The sequence below is a fragment of the Paramormyrops kingsleyae genome, chromosome 16 (assembly GCF_048594095.1).
Source record: "Paramormyrops kingsleyae isolate MSU_618 chromosome 16, PKINGS_0.4, whole genome shotgun sequence".
NCBI lineage: Eukaryota > Metazoa > Chordata > Actinopteri > Osteoglossiformes > Mormyridae > Paramormyrops > Paramormyrops kingsleyae.
In genome coordinates this window covers 24,271,533-24,290,130 of record NC_132812.1, presented here as the reverse complement: position 1 = coordinate 24,290,130, position 18,598 = coordinate 24,271,533, and the positions used below count along the sequence as shown (strand labels likewise).

Genomic DNA, 18,598 nt, shown 5'->3' with positions numbered 1-18,598 from the left:
GTGTACCCCGCCGATGATGCTGGGATTGGCTCCAGCTTCCCCACAACCCTGATGGATGAAGTAGTATAGATGATGGATGTATGTATTATCTCATGTTTCCACTTCAGACATGTTGCTAATGGTAACAAGATCATCAAAATAGATAAACAAAAAATTATGCATTCACTTGATGTATTATTAATAGCCAACATTTGTTAGCGGTCAACTTATTCGATTGCTGCTTTCCTAAAATACAAATGTGTCAGTAACAAACACTTAAAATAACACTTATGGTATTTTCACTCGTTTTAGAATTTTGAGTATAAATTAAAAAATGAGGCTGCATGTTATCTTCCGTAGGTGAATTTCCATTTCTAAATTGCCCAGTGTGCACCGTACGATGACATGTTAATTCTGTCCACTCTGCCGGGCAGAGGCTCCATGCTCACCCTGACAGAATACTGGATAAGTGGTTATGAAAACAGATGAACATTACAGAACTATGTGCTCAGTTTAGCATGCTTCGTGATACTGTTTTGGTCATTTTATTTTCCTGGCTGGTAAAGTTAATGTGGTAAATGCAACACAATATTGACACAAAACTACAGCTTAAAAATTAGGACAATACTGTATTTTTTAAGAGATTTACTTAGTGCAACAAAAAGCATATATACAGTTTACAGATACAAAAATAGTTTCTTAAAAGCACCAGAATAAACACCTTGGGTAACAGCCAATCCTTTATATCGTTTCAGCGATACGATGAGGAGCAAGTATTTAGAATAAGGTGGAAATTATCTAAAATGGGCAGGAAGAAAGCTGGACAGGAAACTCCTTCAGGCAAGGACCTCTGGTTTCTCTTCCTGTCTTATACAGCCGTCCACATCCATTGCCAATAAGAATTCTGCCAGAGAAAATTAGTAAGAGTACCTAGTTATATTTTACCTGGAGCTGGGATAATATACAAACTGGAGAAAATACACTGGTAATATTTTCAGCATTAGTAGAGAACATGCACAAATTCATACACAGCCAGTTCTACCCAAACCACCATCATCACCATCCTGCAGTGCCCCACTGTCTCCTCCAGAGGGAGCACTCACCCTCAGTGAAGTCCACATCATGCCTAGTGGAGATGAAGATCCAGGCCAGACTGACCAGTACAGCCACCACTAGGTTCACCACAATCCAGGGCTGTAGGACTTGGTGCTCGGAGCCTGGGGGCCTGCAGAGACATTGGTGCACCCACCTTCACATGCAATTACACTCCCATGCACTGATGCACTATACTACAGGACAGTACTATGCTGCTTTATCAGTCCTTACTTGGTTTAATCCAATAGGAACTAACAGAAAGTGGATTACACCAACCGATACATGATAATCCCACCCATTCATTCAAGCTTCTACCACAAAGCACAGCTAAAATAGCAGATAATGGCTGGAAAAAGCCATCTGCACTATCCTTGTTATGCATCTGTCTGCCAAATTTCAACAGTTCTGGATCTTTGTAAGTAGGACATAAGCACTGAAACAAATCACCTGGACTTCCCACTCTTATCACTGGCTGAGCCACATCTCAGAAGAAGGTCACTGTAACCCTGCACACTTAACAAGGCCTGGATGATCCCTACGTGGGTGGGGGCACTAGCCACCCCCAAACCGTATTAGCAAGGGTCTAGCTCACCACAAGGTCTCATTGCCGGTGGGATAGAGGTTGATGCGGTCGCTGGCCATCTGCTGGCTGAGTGAGAGGATCAGTGCTGCAAAGTACACTGGGTAGAAGAAGGGTGGGGGGTGGGGGGGTTAAAGAGCATCCAGTCAACTGGAGTTAGAATATCTACAGTGCAAAAATAGCGCATTAGTGAAAACCACTGTTAGCTTCATAAAGAACTAACAAATTCTTATTATATGACTGGAAGAACATGCCGTGTTTTCCTAGGATTTTCGTAGGATTGAGGTGGCTGCTCATAGTGCTGGCCATGTTATGAAGGAGTCATTCCAAGCTGAGCAGCCCATGTGACACTCACAGAAGGAGGAAAGTGCTGCGGGATCCAGAGTGAGGAAGCTCCTGAGGGCCACTGAAGCCTCAGCCAGGTTCACCCTGCACCAGGGGAGGGAGACAAGGCAGTAGGATAAGGAGAGGCAATGCTAATGCTAATGCAAATGCGAATGCTAATGCAGACGAAGGAGATGTAATGCTAATGCAGATGCGAACAAGTCATACACTGTTCAGTTTAGTGCTATTCTGCCATTTCCCAGCTATGTCAGTCATGTCTACAGCACATGAGCAACACGGGAGTAAATGAAAGGCAACAGACCTGTCGAAGGCGGAGACGATGCTGATGGACAGCAGGAGGTAGAGGAGGGACTGGTATGGGTAGGCGAGCATGTGGTATTGCTGGAGAAAGTTGGGCAAGGCCGTGAGCTGGTCGCCGGCCAGGACGTACACCATGATAATGTTCCATATCGCATAACCCGCCAAGAACCCATGTGAGAAGAGTCCTATTACTCTGCAGGAAAATGGGGGGATGAGGGGACACCCGATACAGACTCAATGGGTATTTCTCAATATGCGTACTTCACCATACTTGTGTTCTTGTGTACCCATTTTACGTTATCTTCTGTTGCCAAAGACCAGTTCCAATACTCAAGGACGGAAGAATGGAGAACGGTAAAAATCCCCAAATGTTGCTCTTGCCATACCCCAAATATCAAGGATACATCGGTTGCATCCTCGCTGAATGGGACCAATCCCATGATTCATTGTGGCCCAAGTTTGTTCTTGGAAGGCAAGTTAGCAAGACTGGTCTTGCCAAGACTACAAGTACAATTTTTGTGCTCTTGGTCTTGACAAACACCCAATAACTCTTCTGAGAGTCACTCCACTGAGTAAGAGCCAACACAGTCCCCGGCCCAAAACATCTGCTCTTTGTCGTTCACCTGAATCCACTGTGCACCTTCATGGCCACGTCCCTGGTGCTCCACAAGGGTCTCACCTCCATGTAGTCCTCCACCTGGCCAATGGATCTGCCCAGGTCAAAGCGGTCTGCGGCCTGGAACCGTCCTAATCACCCGGAGCAGCAAAGCCTATCATCAGCGTCGGCCAGCATTTCCCCAGTGACCAAACACATGGACACACGACAGAATCGCCAATGGTGAATTGTAGGGCGACACTGGGGTGCACACTCACTGCTCCTCTCCACAAACACTTTGCTGACAGGCTGGCTATGGCCAGTCGGGGCTGAAAACAGAGAAATCTGGGGGACTGGTGCCTGGACATCCGTTACGATGTCGTCATCTTGCACGTCAAGATCACTCACATACTGCATCTCGGCCATTTTGGGCTTCCTGTGAAGAGAGGTGAACATTCTCTTCTCTCTGTCCTGTTCAGAGGAACTCGCTCATTAGTAGGATCTCTGAACCCAAGGCACTCACTTCTTTTTTCTGTTTTTCCGGGTCAGTTCCTCTCCATCTGTGTGATGCCCTTCGCCATCCCCATTCACTAGGTTGTCTTCATCCACATCTGTGAACAGAGTTAAAGTATCGTCTAGGGCAGTTTCTCCCAACCCGGTCCTTGAGGACCCGCAGACAGTCCACATTTTTGGTCCCTCCCAGCTCCTCGCTAGGAACAAGGAGGGAGCAGAAATGTGGACCATCTGGCAGGGAGCAAAAACGTGGAATGTCTGTGGGTCCAAAAGCACCAGGTTGGGAAACACTGGTCTAGGGGTCCTGAAAACAGATATCATACAAGTATATAAACCTATATATAAATAAAGAAAAAACTCCAATAACATATTGACTGGAGATCTTCTGTCCAGAATTAGACTTAGCAGAAATCCAATTGTGAGTCCACCAGGAGCTGAAGTAGGCCCAGTTACCAATGGCTTGCATCTTCTTCTTCTTCCTTCTCCTGTGTGGAGCGACTTCTTGGTGTTCTGGAGTGAGGGGCTCCTGGCTTTCAGACTGCCTTCCACTGGTAACTCGATCCATTTCCACCCCTGGTTCTGCACCAGCAAGACAAACATCATAAATACCCAAGTTCATTCCAAAGTAAAAATCATGTGATACACAGTTTCAGTAGGACTGTTGTATATTAAATATAATACGTATAATGTAAAAAAATGGCAATTTCCTTTATTAATAAGTTACATACATTTGGCAATGCTTTGCATTAACTGCACCTTCATAATGCATTCATAGAACCTTCATAAACTCTAAGTATGCCATCCTAATATACTTTAACACATGACTGTACAATTATACTGTTTGTTATTATCATATAATGTTTGTTATTAATGTATTTTAAAGATGTTAAGGTGTGTTGGGATGTTAAGGTATACTTACACGCTGTTTATGAATGTTCTATGAATGCTTTATGAATGTGCACTGAATGGCAAATATGAAGATGCCTTTGATGTAAAGAATTACCATACACTGTTTTCATAACCCACCCTCGGCATCTCCTGCTTCATTGGCCTCCCTTTTATGCTTCCTCCTGCGGGTTTTGGCGAGTGGCATTTCGTCTGAGGGAATAAAGCGACAAACTGCAAATCGAAAGGTGCAATAAAACCAAAAGTCATACAACGAGGATGATGAGGCTTTAGGGAGCTCTTCCAGTCTACAGGAGATAATTCAACTAGCTACCTGTCTACAAAGGTGGGATGAAAACCAGTGACCTTCCCGAAGCTGAATGGTGCCTCGGTAATAAAATGCAACACAAGTACTGCAGGATATTCACTGTCTGACGAGACAAGGTCACCAGCTTCTGGCCCTGAGCACTATGGAGATCTCCTTCAGCAAACTCACCTCCAGTGTCTTCACTTCAGTTGTCCACAAACATAAAAAGTGAGGGGAAATAAAAGAGAAATGCATCAATAGCATGAGGAGGACAGAGCAGGCAGGGAGAAGCCAGGAGAGAATTTCAGCAAATGGACCTTTTCCACCCAGGAAACACTGTTGTTGACTGGTGTGCTCCAATGAAAGTTAATTTACAAGAATTAAATACTTTATTGAATAATTAGCATAATAGCATAAATGGGCTATGCAATAAAGACGTTATACAAATAAATTTACTAATAGCATCTCCTATATGATTTATATTAAAGTTCAAGGGTACCACATCAACAAACTACCAATTTCCCATTGTCAGCCTTTTCATTCTCTGTCACCCATGAACACGTCTCTGATTCTCTCTCTCCGAGGTGACGACCAACACAGGAGTGACACCCTTCTTAAACTTGATATAGCTCTCCAGGCAAGATCATTGGCCTGATTGGATTAAATGCGGAATCAGCCTGAACCAACCAGACCTCATAAATACCATCAATGTCACAGCTATGTCAGTGACACTACCCTTCAAATGACTTCCTAGTGTAAAACTTTTATTTTTTGGGATGTTCCGCCGTTAGGCTCCCTGGCAAAGCAGCGATAGCAAACATCCCAGATATATTTACTGGATTGGAGTGATTTATCTTTTTTGTTTGAGACTGAGATTCTCGGACGAGCCTGCTGGCCCCTTTCACAGAGCGTGACAGAGGCTGTAGGCTCACTTCAGAAGCCTCACACCCAGAAGTGGCCTTGAAGCCATGGTTCACCACATCCCTGTGTTCCCCACATCCCTGTGTTCCCCACATCCCTGTGTTCCCCACATCCCTGCTGATGTAGCATTTGAGACTCACCTTGGCAATGGGGGCAAGGCGCGTGGCTCATGCTGAAATGACCAAGGGGAATAAATTCATTGATGTGGTATGTGCAGAGAGTTAGGAGCAGAAAGAAGCTGAAATAAAGTATTAAAGTAATTCACTCCAAATATCAGAGAAACTTAGCATGGTAGTTAGGCTTGCAAAGGGACAGAAACTTTCCATGGGAAATTAAGCTGGGGAATTTTGGAAATATTGAACTCAGAGCTAAACTGTATGAATAATACAACACAGAATATTGCTTATAAGCAGTGCATTTCAATGCAGATGCTTCTTTTGAAGTGCTTTTGCACAACTTACAACCTCTTGGTAACACAATGACATCACAGTTAGTGCAGTCAAGGTGTTTTTTTAAACTACATTTAAGTTCCCTGTTATAGGCTAACCTGCAAATTTTTGTGCCTTTCCAATTAATTCCCATGGAAAGTTTCTAACTTTGAAAATTCCCAAAACTTTTCAACCCCAATAGTAATTAAACACCAATGGCATAAACTGAAAGACAGCAAAATAAAACAGGGGAAAAAAACAGGCAGATGTTTTTCAAAGTCTTTGAATTAAACCGCACTGATCCAGTGCAACACCTGAGCCAAAACTTATGTCCATGAAACACAATGCACTGCTCAATACATGCATTATTGAGAGATGGAGATTTATTTCATCACCATTATCCAGAGAGAAGCAAAAAAATAAAAAATAAATAAATACTACACCATTTGCTCTGAAATACACATAATTTATTGTAATCCTTGTACTGTCACTGATTTAACAGTAATGAATTAGAGTATTATATGGTCCCAATTCCACAACAAGGTATCGACCAGCAGGGAGTTAAAAACTGTCTCCGTGTCATTTCACTCATTTAAAACTTCATCCATTCGAGTGTCTGAAACTCGAAGTGCACCACCCCCAAAACTCCCTAAACACCCGCCCTGGGGGTGCGGGAACGGCACGCTACTCACCACCTGCCTTCTCGGTCCTGCCTGGGAACGGGGGGGCTGGGGACAGAACTGACCCCATTTGGTGAGGGGTGTGGCCCTGCTTAATGCTGAGCTAAATCCACACTGAGTTACACTGGCCCATCAGGGGATTACCACGGCACAGAAACCTCTGAAGGCTTAAGGACACAGCAGAGGGGAGAGCCCCCCCCGAAACAGCAGCCAGTACAGCATCATTCTGCGGGCAAACAGAGCCAAAGCTCCCCCCCCTGTTTTAATTACTGACACTGAAGTTGATATGGTGGACAGGAGCACAGTAGGGGCCTGGAGACCCCAGCAGATGCAGGGGGCCCCTCACTTTACAGGGGTCCTTGAATATGTTAAATTATATGCCAAATTGGGTGGGGGGCCCAGAATTTATAGTTACGCCGCTTTTGGTGGAAACAGAGCCAAATGTACTCTGTAGTATGTAGTATGACCTACATCGTTTTAATCGCTGACACTGAAGCTGATATACTGTGTCTGATAGTCGCCATTTTCAGGAAGAAATTCCAGATATTTAAACAAATAAAGAGTTACACGGGCATTTACATGGGGTTAACTTCAGAGAGAAGGAATTTGCTAAACAAACAGGACGAAATTAATGATGTTTGAGTAAACTTTTCTTCCTCTGCCTAGCACAAATTATACGGCACTTACAGAGGGCAGCCGTGGGGCGTCCCGGCGCCGCCTCCCTTTTCCCTGTGTAGGAATTAAGAGTTAAAATCATACGTGAGTTTGTAGATACCCTTCAGAAAACCTGGACGTCAGAGTAAGTACAATATTCCAGCATTGGAGGTTTTCTGTTGATCACCCAAATCCATAATTTTTACGCGTTTTGATGGGGATTCGGTCACCCAGTTATTCCTAAACAGAACCAGTAGCACACTTATTTCAATACTTTCAAAATTAATAATAAATGTTGACGGAGACAGCTTTACCTTCCGTACATTTCTACAATACTGGCAAAAGTAGCGTTTAAAATTCAAACAAAATACTGCAACTTCTACATGCAGAATATTTTCCCAGTTATAAATATTTTCAAAAAGCGTTACATTTTTTATACAGAACATTTCAACCGAAAGTATGTGTCCGTTTTCTATTATTTAAAATATTGCCCTTAATTATGCGAGTGCGACTAAAATGTTAGTAAAACAAACTATTTCAAAGCTACTACATCATCCATGAGGATCTTTGCATCAGCTCACATACTAACCCGCTTTGCCATTTACCTTTGTGTTTTCACTGTCCATAATACTGAGCCGGAGATCGCTTTCAGAATACGAACGAGAAGTTAGAATTGATAAAAGTTACAAAATCACCCTAAATAAGATAAAATAATAAAAGTCAGCACATGAAAATATACACTAATCTCTGCCCCGCTCCCAAAGCATGCCTTTGTTTACTGGCTCCGTCCCCCTTTCACTTCCGTGTCAGATGCTCACACGCATTATCCAAACCCGGCGTGCTCTTTTCCCCCATCGCTCCGTACGTACTTTCATCCGTCTATGCATCGATCGATGTATCTTCAGACCGTTTATCTAGTATAGGGTCACAGGGTAAATCGTTTTGCTAAGCAAATTTGATAGCAGGATACTGTTTAAATTCAATATCGTTTCCCTTTCCAGTGTCGCGTATTCATGATGCCCGAAAACAAATTCCTGGTGGTTTAATTAAATCTTTTATAAACTACAAAAATAATCAGCATTATTTAAACATTCATACGAAAGGATAGTGCAATTAAAAGCTTTAAAATACATACTATGGTGAAAATACAGTTTAAAGTGGTTGAAGACGGTAAAGTACAATACTTTAATATTACAGGCATTTATTAATGTTCAATGTTTAAACACTACACAGTATCTCATAAACATAAGATCCATTTATCTCACTTGGTCCGGGTCACATGCGAGCCGAGAGAGTTTTTCTGTTGCATCGTTAAAGTTGTAAATGCACTTTGATTTATTGTCCAATATTATCCTGGTCTGGGATGTGTTTATGTAACCTATACTATTGCATTTATAGTTATTTAGTTATGCATTTCACATTCAGTTGGCTGGAATGAGATTTTCAATTCAAGACAAGTCTGCACACACAAACACATTTACATATATGTAACAATTTTATTGCCTTGTAAGCAGTCTGTAGGGTTTGCAAACTACCCCAAAACTTTTCATCGAGCTAATTTTAGATTTATAATGGAATAATATAGATTTGCCGGAAGATTTCTTGCGTGGGCGTGAGGGTCTGAAAGCATGAGCGTCATGCCAGATGCGCGAGCGTCATGCCCAGATGCGTGAGCGTCATGTCAGATGCCCCCCCCCTTTATCGCCATGGTTTCCCTCAGGACCGGTCAGCAGGTGACACCCAGAGAGCAGGTACCCACTGGGGCTCGTCCTGGGCCCTCTGCACGGCCGAGAGCAGCTCCACACAGGCGTCCAGCAGTCTGTCGTTAACCAGCACGCAGTCGAACAGATGTCCGTACTGAGCCTCCATCTTCCTTCCCATTTCCACCATCTCCTGGAAATCTTCATCCTGGAGCACGAAACGACAGCATCCGTGAAGCGCTACAGCACCATCCAGGACAAGGGCTCCTAGCAAAATGTTGGGGATCCCAAACCATAAGTAATGGAAGCGTCTAAAAAATATTCTACACCATAAATGAGTTGATTAAAAATCACATTGTTACAGTAGATCAGAAGATCTGATCTATATGTCTTCTGTTTTATTAGCAATAATCATAAAAAAATGATTATGCAAACTTTGACTAGTCATGTGGCTTCACCTTGAAGGGGCGGTTAACATAGTAACTGGTGACCACTTGTGCATTCTTCCTCGTTTGCCTGAGGGAGTAGATGCTGGGCGGCTTGACAAACACGACATACCCCCAGAGCTCTTGGGTCCTCACCAGCTGGATCGCCTGATGGTTAATGTTGGTTATTAAAAACCACGCCGCCCTTTATGGCATGACCCCGTTACAGTGTGGCCCCGTTACAGTGTGGCCCCATTACAACAAGGCCCTGTTACAACATGGCCCCAATACGGCATGGGCCCCTAGGCCGTGGCCCCGTTACGGCCCTGGCAGACCCCTGCGCCGCTCACCTGTGGATCAATGTCGACGACACAAACCATCCCCCTGTCCAGAACATCTGCAATGGCGTCAAAGCTGGTGCCATAGAGGTGGCCTTTGTGGTTCCCATATTCCAGAAATCTAATCCCAACCGAGTTGGAAAGAGGAGAGGATGAGACTTGGAAAAGACAGACAACCTGAACTGGAAATGGAGGAGTGAAAAGGAGAGGAAGGTGGGATGGTGACCTCTGGCTATCCACCATGCTCTCAAACTGGCTTCTGCTGATGAAGTGATACTCCTGACCAGGCTCCTCGTAGCTCTTTGGTGCCCGCGTCGTGTCTGGCAGGGGTAACAGAACAAGCCAAACCCAGTCAGCCCAGTGGGTCACAGGTGAAGATCTTCACATGTGACACATCACGTCAAACACACCTTAGATGGTACATTGGACTGTTCAAAGCAGGTTTACCCTGAGGTTCAGATTAAATACCTCGCTGTAGGGTCTGATGGGACAATCTACCGCTTAGTGACACATAAAGGGTCAGAGGTCAAACCCCAGGATGCTGTACACATACGTGGCACTGGCCCTCGGAATGTCTTGGGTTGGGTTTCGATCAGCCTTCGTCTGAGCTCATTGACCCCAACGCCAGAAGGACCTGGGGGAGGGACACATTCGGTGTGAGTGGTCATGGCGGGGGGGGGCCTTGAAGCACTGGACGATGATATGTGTCATACAATCCCTGCTCACCCACGAGAGCGATGAGGCGGTGCCTGGCCTGCAGGTGGCGCTGGTACCGCACGACCTCTATGTATGGAGGGGTTGGAGCACTGGAGAGGCTCCGGGGGGGAAAGGGGGGGCGAGAATGATGGAAACAGCTGTGGGTCTTCCTCCGACATAGACGCAGGCTGCGGCGGAAACCCGCTGGGATAGCCCGATCCGTCGGCACACATGAAATGCAACAATGGCCATACTTAGAAGATATGCACTCATGCAGGGCATGCCGGGTTTATCCCTGCCTTTTAAAGGCCCATCCCCCCCCCCCCCCAGTAGGACAAAGTGGGCCAGGAAAGCATGCTGGAGGATGGAAGCTGATAGCGGATTGCAGAGTCTTTATATACGCAATTATGAAGAAGCATTGTCATTCATATGCTTAGTGATGGTCAGATGCTTCTCTTACAAAATGGCATCAGTGATTTCAGTATCCATCCATCCATCATTTCATCTCCCCAATCTCTGCAAACTCTTGGACACTCTAGTGCAGGAACAGCCCAGAAGGGCAGTTGTCTCCGAGATGCTGGAACCGTAACGTACAATCGTATAATCAAATTGAAATCAAACTGCTTAAATCAGACGTCTTGGCTGTTCACTGTAACTGAACCTCTATATCCTGCCTGCATGCTGTATATATTCAGATTCAGCCACATGATTTTGCTTGTAGGGGCAGGCCTATTGCGTTAATGAAGAGGTGAACTTAACAAACTGGCCTTTGACAGTAAGTATACACTCTACTGACAGTGAGACATCGCAGTTGCATGGCAGATGGCCCATGAAGCTCTATCCGCATACTGTACCTATGTAGAAACCCTCTGCACTGCAGCTGAATTCACCATCGTCTGTAATGCAGAAACAGGTCAGAGAGTGACGTGAACTGACCACATAGAGATTTCACAGAGCAGTACGTTGGATATGAATAGAAAACACTACACGTTTACCTTCTTTGAGTTCCTCTTGAGTTCCAAAGAGACAGTTCAATGTGACAGAAGGTACATTTAAAAATTACAGAAAATTAGTAAAACACATTCACTGCGTTTGTTTCTGGTTAATCCATTCTATTCCACAAGTGTTACAGATCTATGTAATTAGAGGTAAACTTATATATATTTTACCAAGAGCAGATTATTTACTGAAATGACAAATGTAAAGTCAGCATTTACCAGATTCAAAAACCTCTTCATCTGTAAAACAAAAGCAGAATTAAATTCTATTACATTTATTTGGCAGATGCTGTTTGTCCAAAGAAACATACAAGTGAGGGAGGCTTGGGGTCAGGGAGCCGAGGCATGGGGTCAGGGAGCCGAGGCATGGGGTCAGGGAGCCGAGGCTTGGGGTCAGGGAGCCGAGGCTTGGGGTCAGGGAGCCGAGGCTTGGGGTCAGGGAGCCGAGGCATGGGGTCAGGGAGCCGAGGCATGGGGTCAGGGAGCCGAGGCTTGGGGTCAGGGAGCCGAGGCAGCATCCAGCAGCCAGGAGCAGCTGGGGTTAAGGGCCTTGCTCAAGGGACCAGTGGTGATATGGGCACTCTGCCGACCATGGGTCTGGAGCACACAACCTTCCGGATATGGACACACACTGAGCCACACATCACCTGTGCGCACAGTCTCTGCTGAATGTCTGGTATGAATGACTATGAATATGAAAAGATCTGTTACTGGAAGCTGACAGTGGACATTCAGGTGGGCCGCTCTTTACCTGTTTCAACACACTTGTCATCGATGGCTATCATGTCTTCTTCTGAAGAGAAAAGAAAGAGATAGATGGTAGCTTTCAATAAGGGTGAACAGAGTGGACTTTTTTTTTTTACTGTCAGCATAAACGTCCATCTATCCATCCATCTTCTATACCTGCTTGTCCTCTTCAGGGTCACAGGGGGTCCAGAGGCTACAGACACAAGGCAGGGAACAACCCAGGATGGGGCACCAACCCATCGCAGGGCACAAGGCAGGGAACAACCCAGGATGGGACGCCAACCCATCACAGGGCACAAGGCAGGGAACAACCCAGGATGGGGCGCCAACCCATCGCAGGGCACAAGGCAGGGAACAACCCAGGATGGGGCGCCAACCCATCGCAGGGCACAAGGCAGGGAACAACCCAGGATGGGGCGCCAACCCATCGCAGGGCACAAGGCAGGGAACAACCCAGGATGGGGCGCCAACCCATCGCAGGGCACAAGGCAGGGAACAACCCAGGATGGGGCGCCAACCCATCACAGGGCACAAGGCAGGGAACAACCCAGGATGGGGCGCCAACCCATCACAGGGCACATTCACACACCATTCACACCTATAGACAATTTGGCAACTCCAATAAAGTTCGGCATGTTTTTGGACTGTGGGGGGAAACCAGAGTATCCAGAGGAGACCTGATCACCCCAAACTCCATGGTGGAGACATGAACCCTGGTCCCAGAAGTGTGAAATAACAGTTCTGACCACTCCCCCACGCAGCATAAATATCTATTCACACATTCATACTTGAGGAAACGTAAAACTTATTCTCTTCCTAGTCGGGGTGCCTGCACTAGAATCCCAGTTAATATGGTCATACTCACCATCGTCGACAAAGCTCACTTCCGATCAGAAGGGGAAAAACAAAGAACGGCTGGTTAAAATGTGTGCTAAGGACCGTTAATTTTTTTTTACGTGTCAGGTCACGTGTCAGAGGGACGTTCTCGTACTGATAGACACCATTCATTGGTCAGCATCGCTGCTCATCAGAGACAGGGGCTGAGTGTCTGTCTGAACATCCAGGACACACCGGACCAAGGACATCTAGGCCACCTGGGCTACTGCTGACTGCAATCTACTCACAGCTGCTGAACCAGCTCAGTGCTCGGAAAGACTGCCACCAACACGTCTCTTTCTGCTTCCTGGGTACAGAAACCAGCGTACAATTCAGTTGGACGGGCTAAAATAAACATTTAATGACATATAGTATGATTTTAAAATCTGCTACATTTTAAAGCTTTGGAGTTTAGCATGCAGTTATGTGAAAGGGGGAAAGCTCTATGTTTATTCTCTCATATCGCGGGGTGCAGAGCCCCCAAGTCCCCCTACAGCTACCTTTTTAGCTGACCAATGGAGGGGATGAGGCCAGCACAGCCTGGTGCTCCCCGCAGTTTCCTTGCCTGCCACCAGAGGGCGTCCGCCTGGTCAAGAACTTCCAGCACATCACCCCTGCAAAACTGTATGCCGGCTTCGGCGCAGGGGATGGCAGGGTCCTGCTGGGGGCTGTAGTCCACCATCGCCTGCACAAACAGCTGGGGGCCAAAGAAAAGGGGAACAATGACAGCACAGGAAAATGTACCCATGAGTGGTGAATTTAAGCAGACGTTCTGGGACACTTACAAAGCTGTATAAAAAGGGTTAAGGCAGCCCAACACTGTATAAGGGGTTATGGAAGTTTCACAGATAGATGATAATTCAAAAAATGGGACATTCCACTGATGATGTTCTGGGCAATATATGCAGGTTCGGGATGGAGGGCTGGTTACCGTGGCCTGCTGGTTGGCTGGCTTTTCTATCTTGGGAACCAGTTTAAACATGACTGTACCTTGGCAGCTGGCCTGCAGGTGACACACGTAAGAGAGACGGTTAGCATGACCGCATCCATTTTGTCCAGTTATAAGGAACAGTGATTGGTTCAGAGTGATGCCCTTTTAAATGCAGCCCATGCACACTGCACCTTAGCCATGCTGCTGTCTCCTGCTGTCCACTGTGAAACGCACTTTTACAGTCAATGTACAGTCAGTTGTTTATAATGCAATCTGATTCCTCTTTTTCTTCTATTTTCTATTTTATTCTATTCTATGTATATATAGTTAAATTCATTCTTATATATTGTCTGCCCTTTTTATATTTTTAACTATTGTAAATTGTAACTTTAAATTCTTGTTTACTCTTGTTTGCACAGTCTTCGGATTGGTCAGGGTTCATTTCACTACATGTTGTGCTTGTTATAACTATGTATGTGACGAATAAAGAATCTTGAATCTTGAATAACCAATCAAATTGTAGAGGAGGTGGGTCAAAGCAACTAGAGGAGGCGTGGTCAGTCTGATTGGTTGGTCCCACCTCCTTAGTTGATTGGACCCACCACCTCTACAATTTGATTGGTTATCTCTCTGAGCCAATTATTGTTCATTCTGCCCTCAGAACACATGTGTGTGCCTATGTGTGCAACACCCTCACCAGGATCCTTATGATCTCCTCTGGGCTCATTCCCCCCACAGGCTGCTGGTTCACCTCCATCAGTCTGTCGCCTGGGTTCAGCAGACCTGCCAGACAGAGGTGTCACACACACACACACACACACACACACACACAGAAGCCCAGTACATGGCCTCAGCTTTCTGTTCTCAAACAAACAAACCCACTCAGGCTTTACAGTTCTCACCATATCACACACACAAGGGCATAACTATGGTAGGAATATTGGGGGGGTTGAGGTTTCCACCCATTTAGGCAGAAACATGATTATTGGGGGGTTGGATTAGCTGATTTTGATGTATTGAGGGGGTTAGAACCCCTCACCCCCCCGTAATTTACGCCCATCCAGACACACACACCAGCTGCATCAGACCCACGCAAACCAACACACGTCTGTTTCTTCACAGACACACAACCAGGAGCCCCAACCTCAAAGAACGAAATGTTACATGTAGCGCGAACAACCAACCGCTTCGACTGGCGAGTCCTCCGTGGATCACCCTGGCCACGAAGATCTCTCCTGTCACCTCATCCCTCCTTATCGTCGCCCCCTTCAGATTAAAAAAAGGAATTCTTGCAAAGGGGTGTGTCTTCGATGTAGGAAGCCGTGGCCTGTTTACGGGCGTGGCATCTGACCGAATATTACTACAAATACGTTTGTGTACAAATAAATAACAGAAAAATCAATTAGCAAACAGAAGCATATGCCAAGATTATGTAGAACATACTGAGAAGTGTTTGGTTTTGTAAAGTTTTCTTCACGTAGAGCAGTGTTTTCCAAGCCTGTCGTCAGGGACACCAGATCGTCCACATTTTTGCTCATTCCCTGCTCTCAACACACCGGAGCCAATCAAACATGAACATCGAATACCAGGCGTGTCGGGAGCTGGGAGGATGCAAAGCTATGGACTGTCTGGGGGTCCCTAGAACTGGGTTGGGAAACAGTGACGTACAGAATAAGGTGCGTGGACATCCCATAAACGTGCTAACACCGGCACAGGTCAAGGACGCGCCTGTATCGGGGACTGAGGCGTCATTCTCACCAAGGGCTGGTTGTTCTTGACCATGCGTACGATCCTCACAGCCTCTTCGTCGGTGGGCAGGTCATCGGACACTGGTGGCAGCACTGGGGCATACTTCTTCTGGGCCACCATGTCGTGGGAGAACAGTAGTGCCTGGAGGGGGGAGGAATGAAGGCGATGGGTGTCAGGCAGATGCACTGTTCATCCTACGATCCCGACACGGACCAAGTCGCCCACCTGTAGACCGGGGCCACCCAGCAGGCCGCAGAGCTCCTTAGCATCAGAAGAGGGCGCTGTCAGGCCTCGAAGGTCTGTGATCATCTGGAACAGGACCCATCAAGTGTCACCTGGCCAAAAGCTTCAGCTGGAGGCTATTCTGACACGGGGGGGGGGGGATCTTACGCTACTAAATTCAACTGAGCATAGCCAGTGTGGAGGATGGAAAGGTAAGGAAGAGGCACATAAAGTCTAGTAAAAAATAAAATGATAAATAATAATAAAATAAGAAAAATACTAGAGGTAGACATTTCAGGTCCAAAAAGTAAAAATCCAGACCAAGATTTATTTTCAACCAACCAGTTGAGTACTCTGTGACTGTGACTCATTACACTCAGCTGGTTGGTTGAAACAAAATCCTGGTCTGGATTTTTACTTTCTGGACCTGAAATGTCCACCTCTGATAAAAAAAAACACAGGTGGCCAAGGTCCACTGGCACGGGCGAGAAATGGGACGTGATCCCTAACCAGGCCTCCCGGGAGGTCGGTGTGCTCACGCCCACCTGCTGGGAGAGTGTGGAGGCATGGAGCAGCTGTGGCGCTGGGCTGCTCCTCGTGTGCTGCTGAAGGACCTCATACGCCTGGGGAAGGAGCACACCGTCATTGGTCTGTCTCTGTTATTTTAATGCTGTATACCATTAACCTTGGGGGTGGGAAGTCGGTGCTGGGAATCACATCGCTATCCGTGTTAACCGAGTTCCAGTTCAACAAGTCGGGAAGCCATTTAGCAATACCAGGGACCTGTTTCAAAAAGCAGGATTCCTTGCTTAGCCGGATAACTTGTCAGATTTAAGGTAACCCAGTTTAAATGGCCTTTATCTTCGTTCACTTACATTTAGTCGAGGCTACCTTAAATCTGACAAGTTATCTGGCTAAGCAAGAACTCCTGTTTCTGAATCAGGCCTCAGTTCTAGTCTGGTTCATTGATAGCCCTTGTTAGCAATATCAGCTGGTAACAACACATTGTGCAGTATTGCGCACCTAAAAACACTGTAGCAACACGTCCACAGATAGAGGCTGGACAGTACTGTGTGTACGACCGATTTAATGAGACACCTATAGGACTTAACTACTAATAAACAGTATATAACTACAGCTTTAGCCTCTGTTGATGAAGGTCGCAGCCATCTTGAATTCTGAGGCCAGGATTGTGTAGATTCCTCCGACTTTCCGAGTAGGAATTCTGACTTCAGGGGGTGTCCCAATTGACATTAAGGACTAGGAGCTCAGAATTTGCAAGTTACAAGTTCAAATGGAACTCAGTATTAGACCTTCAGCTTTGGAGAAGAGTGCAATAATCAAGCTGAACAGATAGATTTTTAAATCATCTGATTCTATTTTGATTAAGGGATCACAGCAGTAATGTTCCGGAATACCACTCTTACCGCAGGCCCTTCAAATTATCACCGTTCTGCGGGTCTCTACGGTACAGTGCTCTGCTGGGGGGTTCTAATACACATATCTGGTCACAAAGTACCAACAAATATGAAGGAACCAATTAGTGGATCTGCAGACCGCTGACCTTCAGCAGGGACTGCAGGCGGGGGGCATTAAGCAGGCTGGGCTGGAGGTCAGCTCCTCTGATACTCCTCCTGATGAAGGTCTCCATCTCACACAGCACCGCAGTCAGGATCTGAGTCAGGCCTGCAGGACGCAGGATCCGCACCCGTGATCTTCAGGGGCGCCGCCCTGTGTTCTTATGGGCGAAAACTGTAGTACAGCTTAGTTCACTTACCGAGTAACTTCATGTGGTAAAAACTGACCAATCAAAGTACATTCCAATTATTTATATATTAGAATGTTTAAAGTTCACTTAATTAAAACGCCTAATTTATTGTTATTTAAAAGTATGTGACAGTATCTTTAGTTACATGCCTTTTAAGCAAATAATAATTATAATAATAATAATAATAATTGGACAAAAGTATAGGGATACATCACTTAATCATTGAATCCAGGTGTTTCATTCAGACCCACTGGCACTGGTTTGTAAACTCAAGCACCAGCCATGCTGTCAGGATTACAAACATTCCTTCTGAAAAGCTCAGTGAGTTATGGTCAGAGGATGCCACCTTTGCAGTAAGTCAGCTCGTGAAATTTCTTCCCTCCTATATATTCCATGGTGAACTGTAAAGGGTATTATTGCAAAGTGGAAGCATTTAGGAACAGCAGTAAAGGGAACTCTTCATGCTTCACTATACTAAGACATTTTGGACAATTCTATGCTTCCAACTTTGTAGGAAGTTTGGGGAAGGCCCGTTTCTGTTCCAGCATGATCTTGCCCCAGTGCACAAAGCAAGGTCCATTAAGGCAAGGTTGGGTGAGTTTGGTGTGGAAGAACTTGACTGGCCCTCACAGAGCCTTGACCTCAACCCCTCTGAACACCACTGGTATGATCCGGAACAGAGATTGTGTTTCTACTAAATACCACAACATAGTTTGTATGCAATGGGTGCCTCTCTCCTGGCACAGCTGACTCAGCTACAGTGTACGGCTTCATGGACTTAAAGGAGGATTGGAATTTTACAAGGAAAATGAAGTCAAGGACATTACTGTACCCTGCCCCTAACATTTTAGTGGACATTGTACACT

At 45.7% G+C, this 18,598-nt stretch overlaps 2 protein-coding genes across 2 annotated transcripts; both read right to left on the bottom strand.

The window, feature by feature from the left end:
* Window positions 1-609: 609 nt before the first annotated feature.
* Window positions 610-7,853, bottom strand: LOC111858413 (transmembrane protein 237A-like). The gene is made up of 14 exons (XM_072700545.1): window positions 7,597-7,853; window positions 7,316-7,357; window positions 5,661-5,692; window positions 4,789-4,802; window positions 4,434-4,505; window positions 3,861-3,986; window positions 3,418-3,505; window positions 3,173-3,330; window positions 2,923-3,046; window positions 2,301-2,492; window positions 2,010-2,083; window positions 1,667-1,754; window positions 1,083-1,204; window positions 610-883 (listed from the first exon to the last, which is right to left on the bottom strand). The coding sequence occupies exons 1-14, from the start codon at window positions 7,726-7,728 to the stop codon at window positions 816-818; spliced, it is 1,332 nt and encodes a 443-aa protein (XP_072556646.1). The 5' UTR covers window positions 7,729-7,853; the 3' UTR covers window positions 610-815.
* Window positions 7,854-8,998: 1,145 nt separating this feature from the next.
* Window positions 8,999-17,726, bottom strand: LOC111858362 (MAGUK p55 subfamily member 4-like). The gene is made up of 17 exons (XM_023840100.2): window positions 17,529-17,726; window positions 16,510-16,587; window positions 15,968-16,051; window positions 15,752-15,883; window positions 15,178-15,259; window positions 14,685-14,776; window positions 13,994-14,065; window positions 13,576-13,759; window positions 12,191-12,232; window positions 11,437-11,451; window positions 11,296-11,337; window positions 10,472-10,645; window positions 10,299-10,379; window positions 9,972-10,065; window positions 9,758-9,866; window positions 9,441-9,575; window positions 8,999-9,190 (listed from the first exon to the last, which is right to left on the bottom strand). Exons 1-17 carry the CDS (start codon window positions 17,613-17,615, stop codon window positions 8,999-9,001), a joined length of 1,695 nt encoding a protein of 564 aa, XP_023695868.2. The 5' UTR covers window positions 17,616-17,726.
* Between the last annotated feature and the right edge of the window lie 872 nt (window positions 17,727-18,598).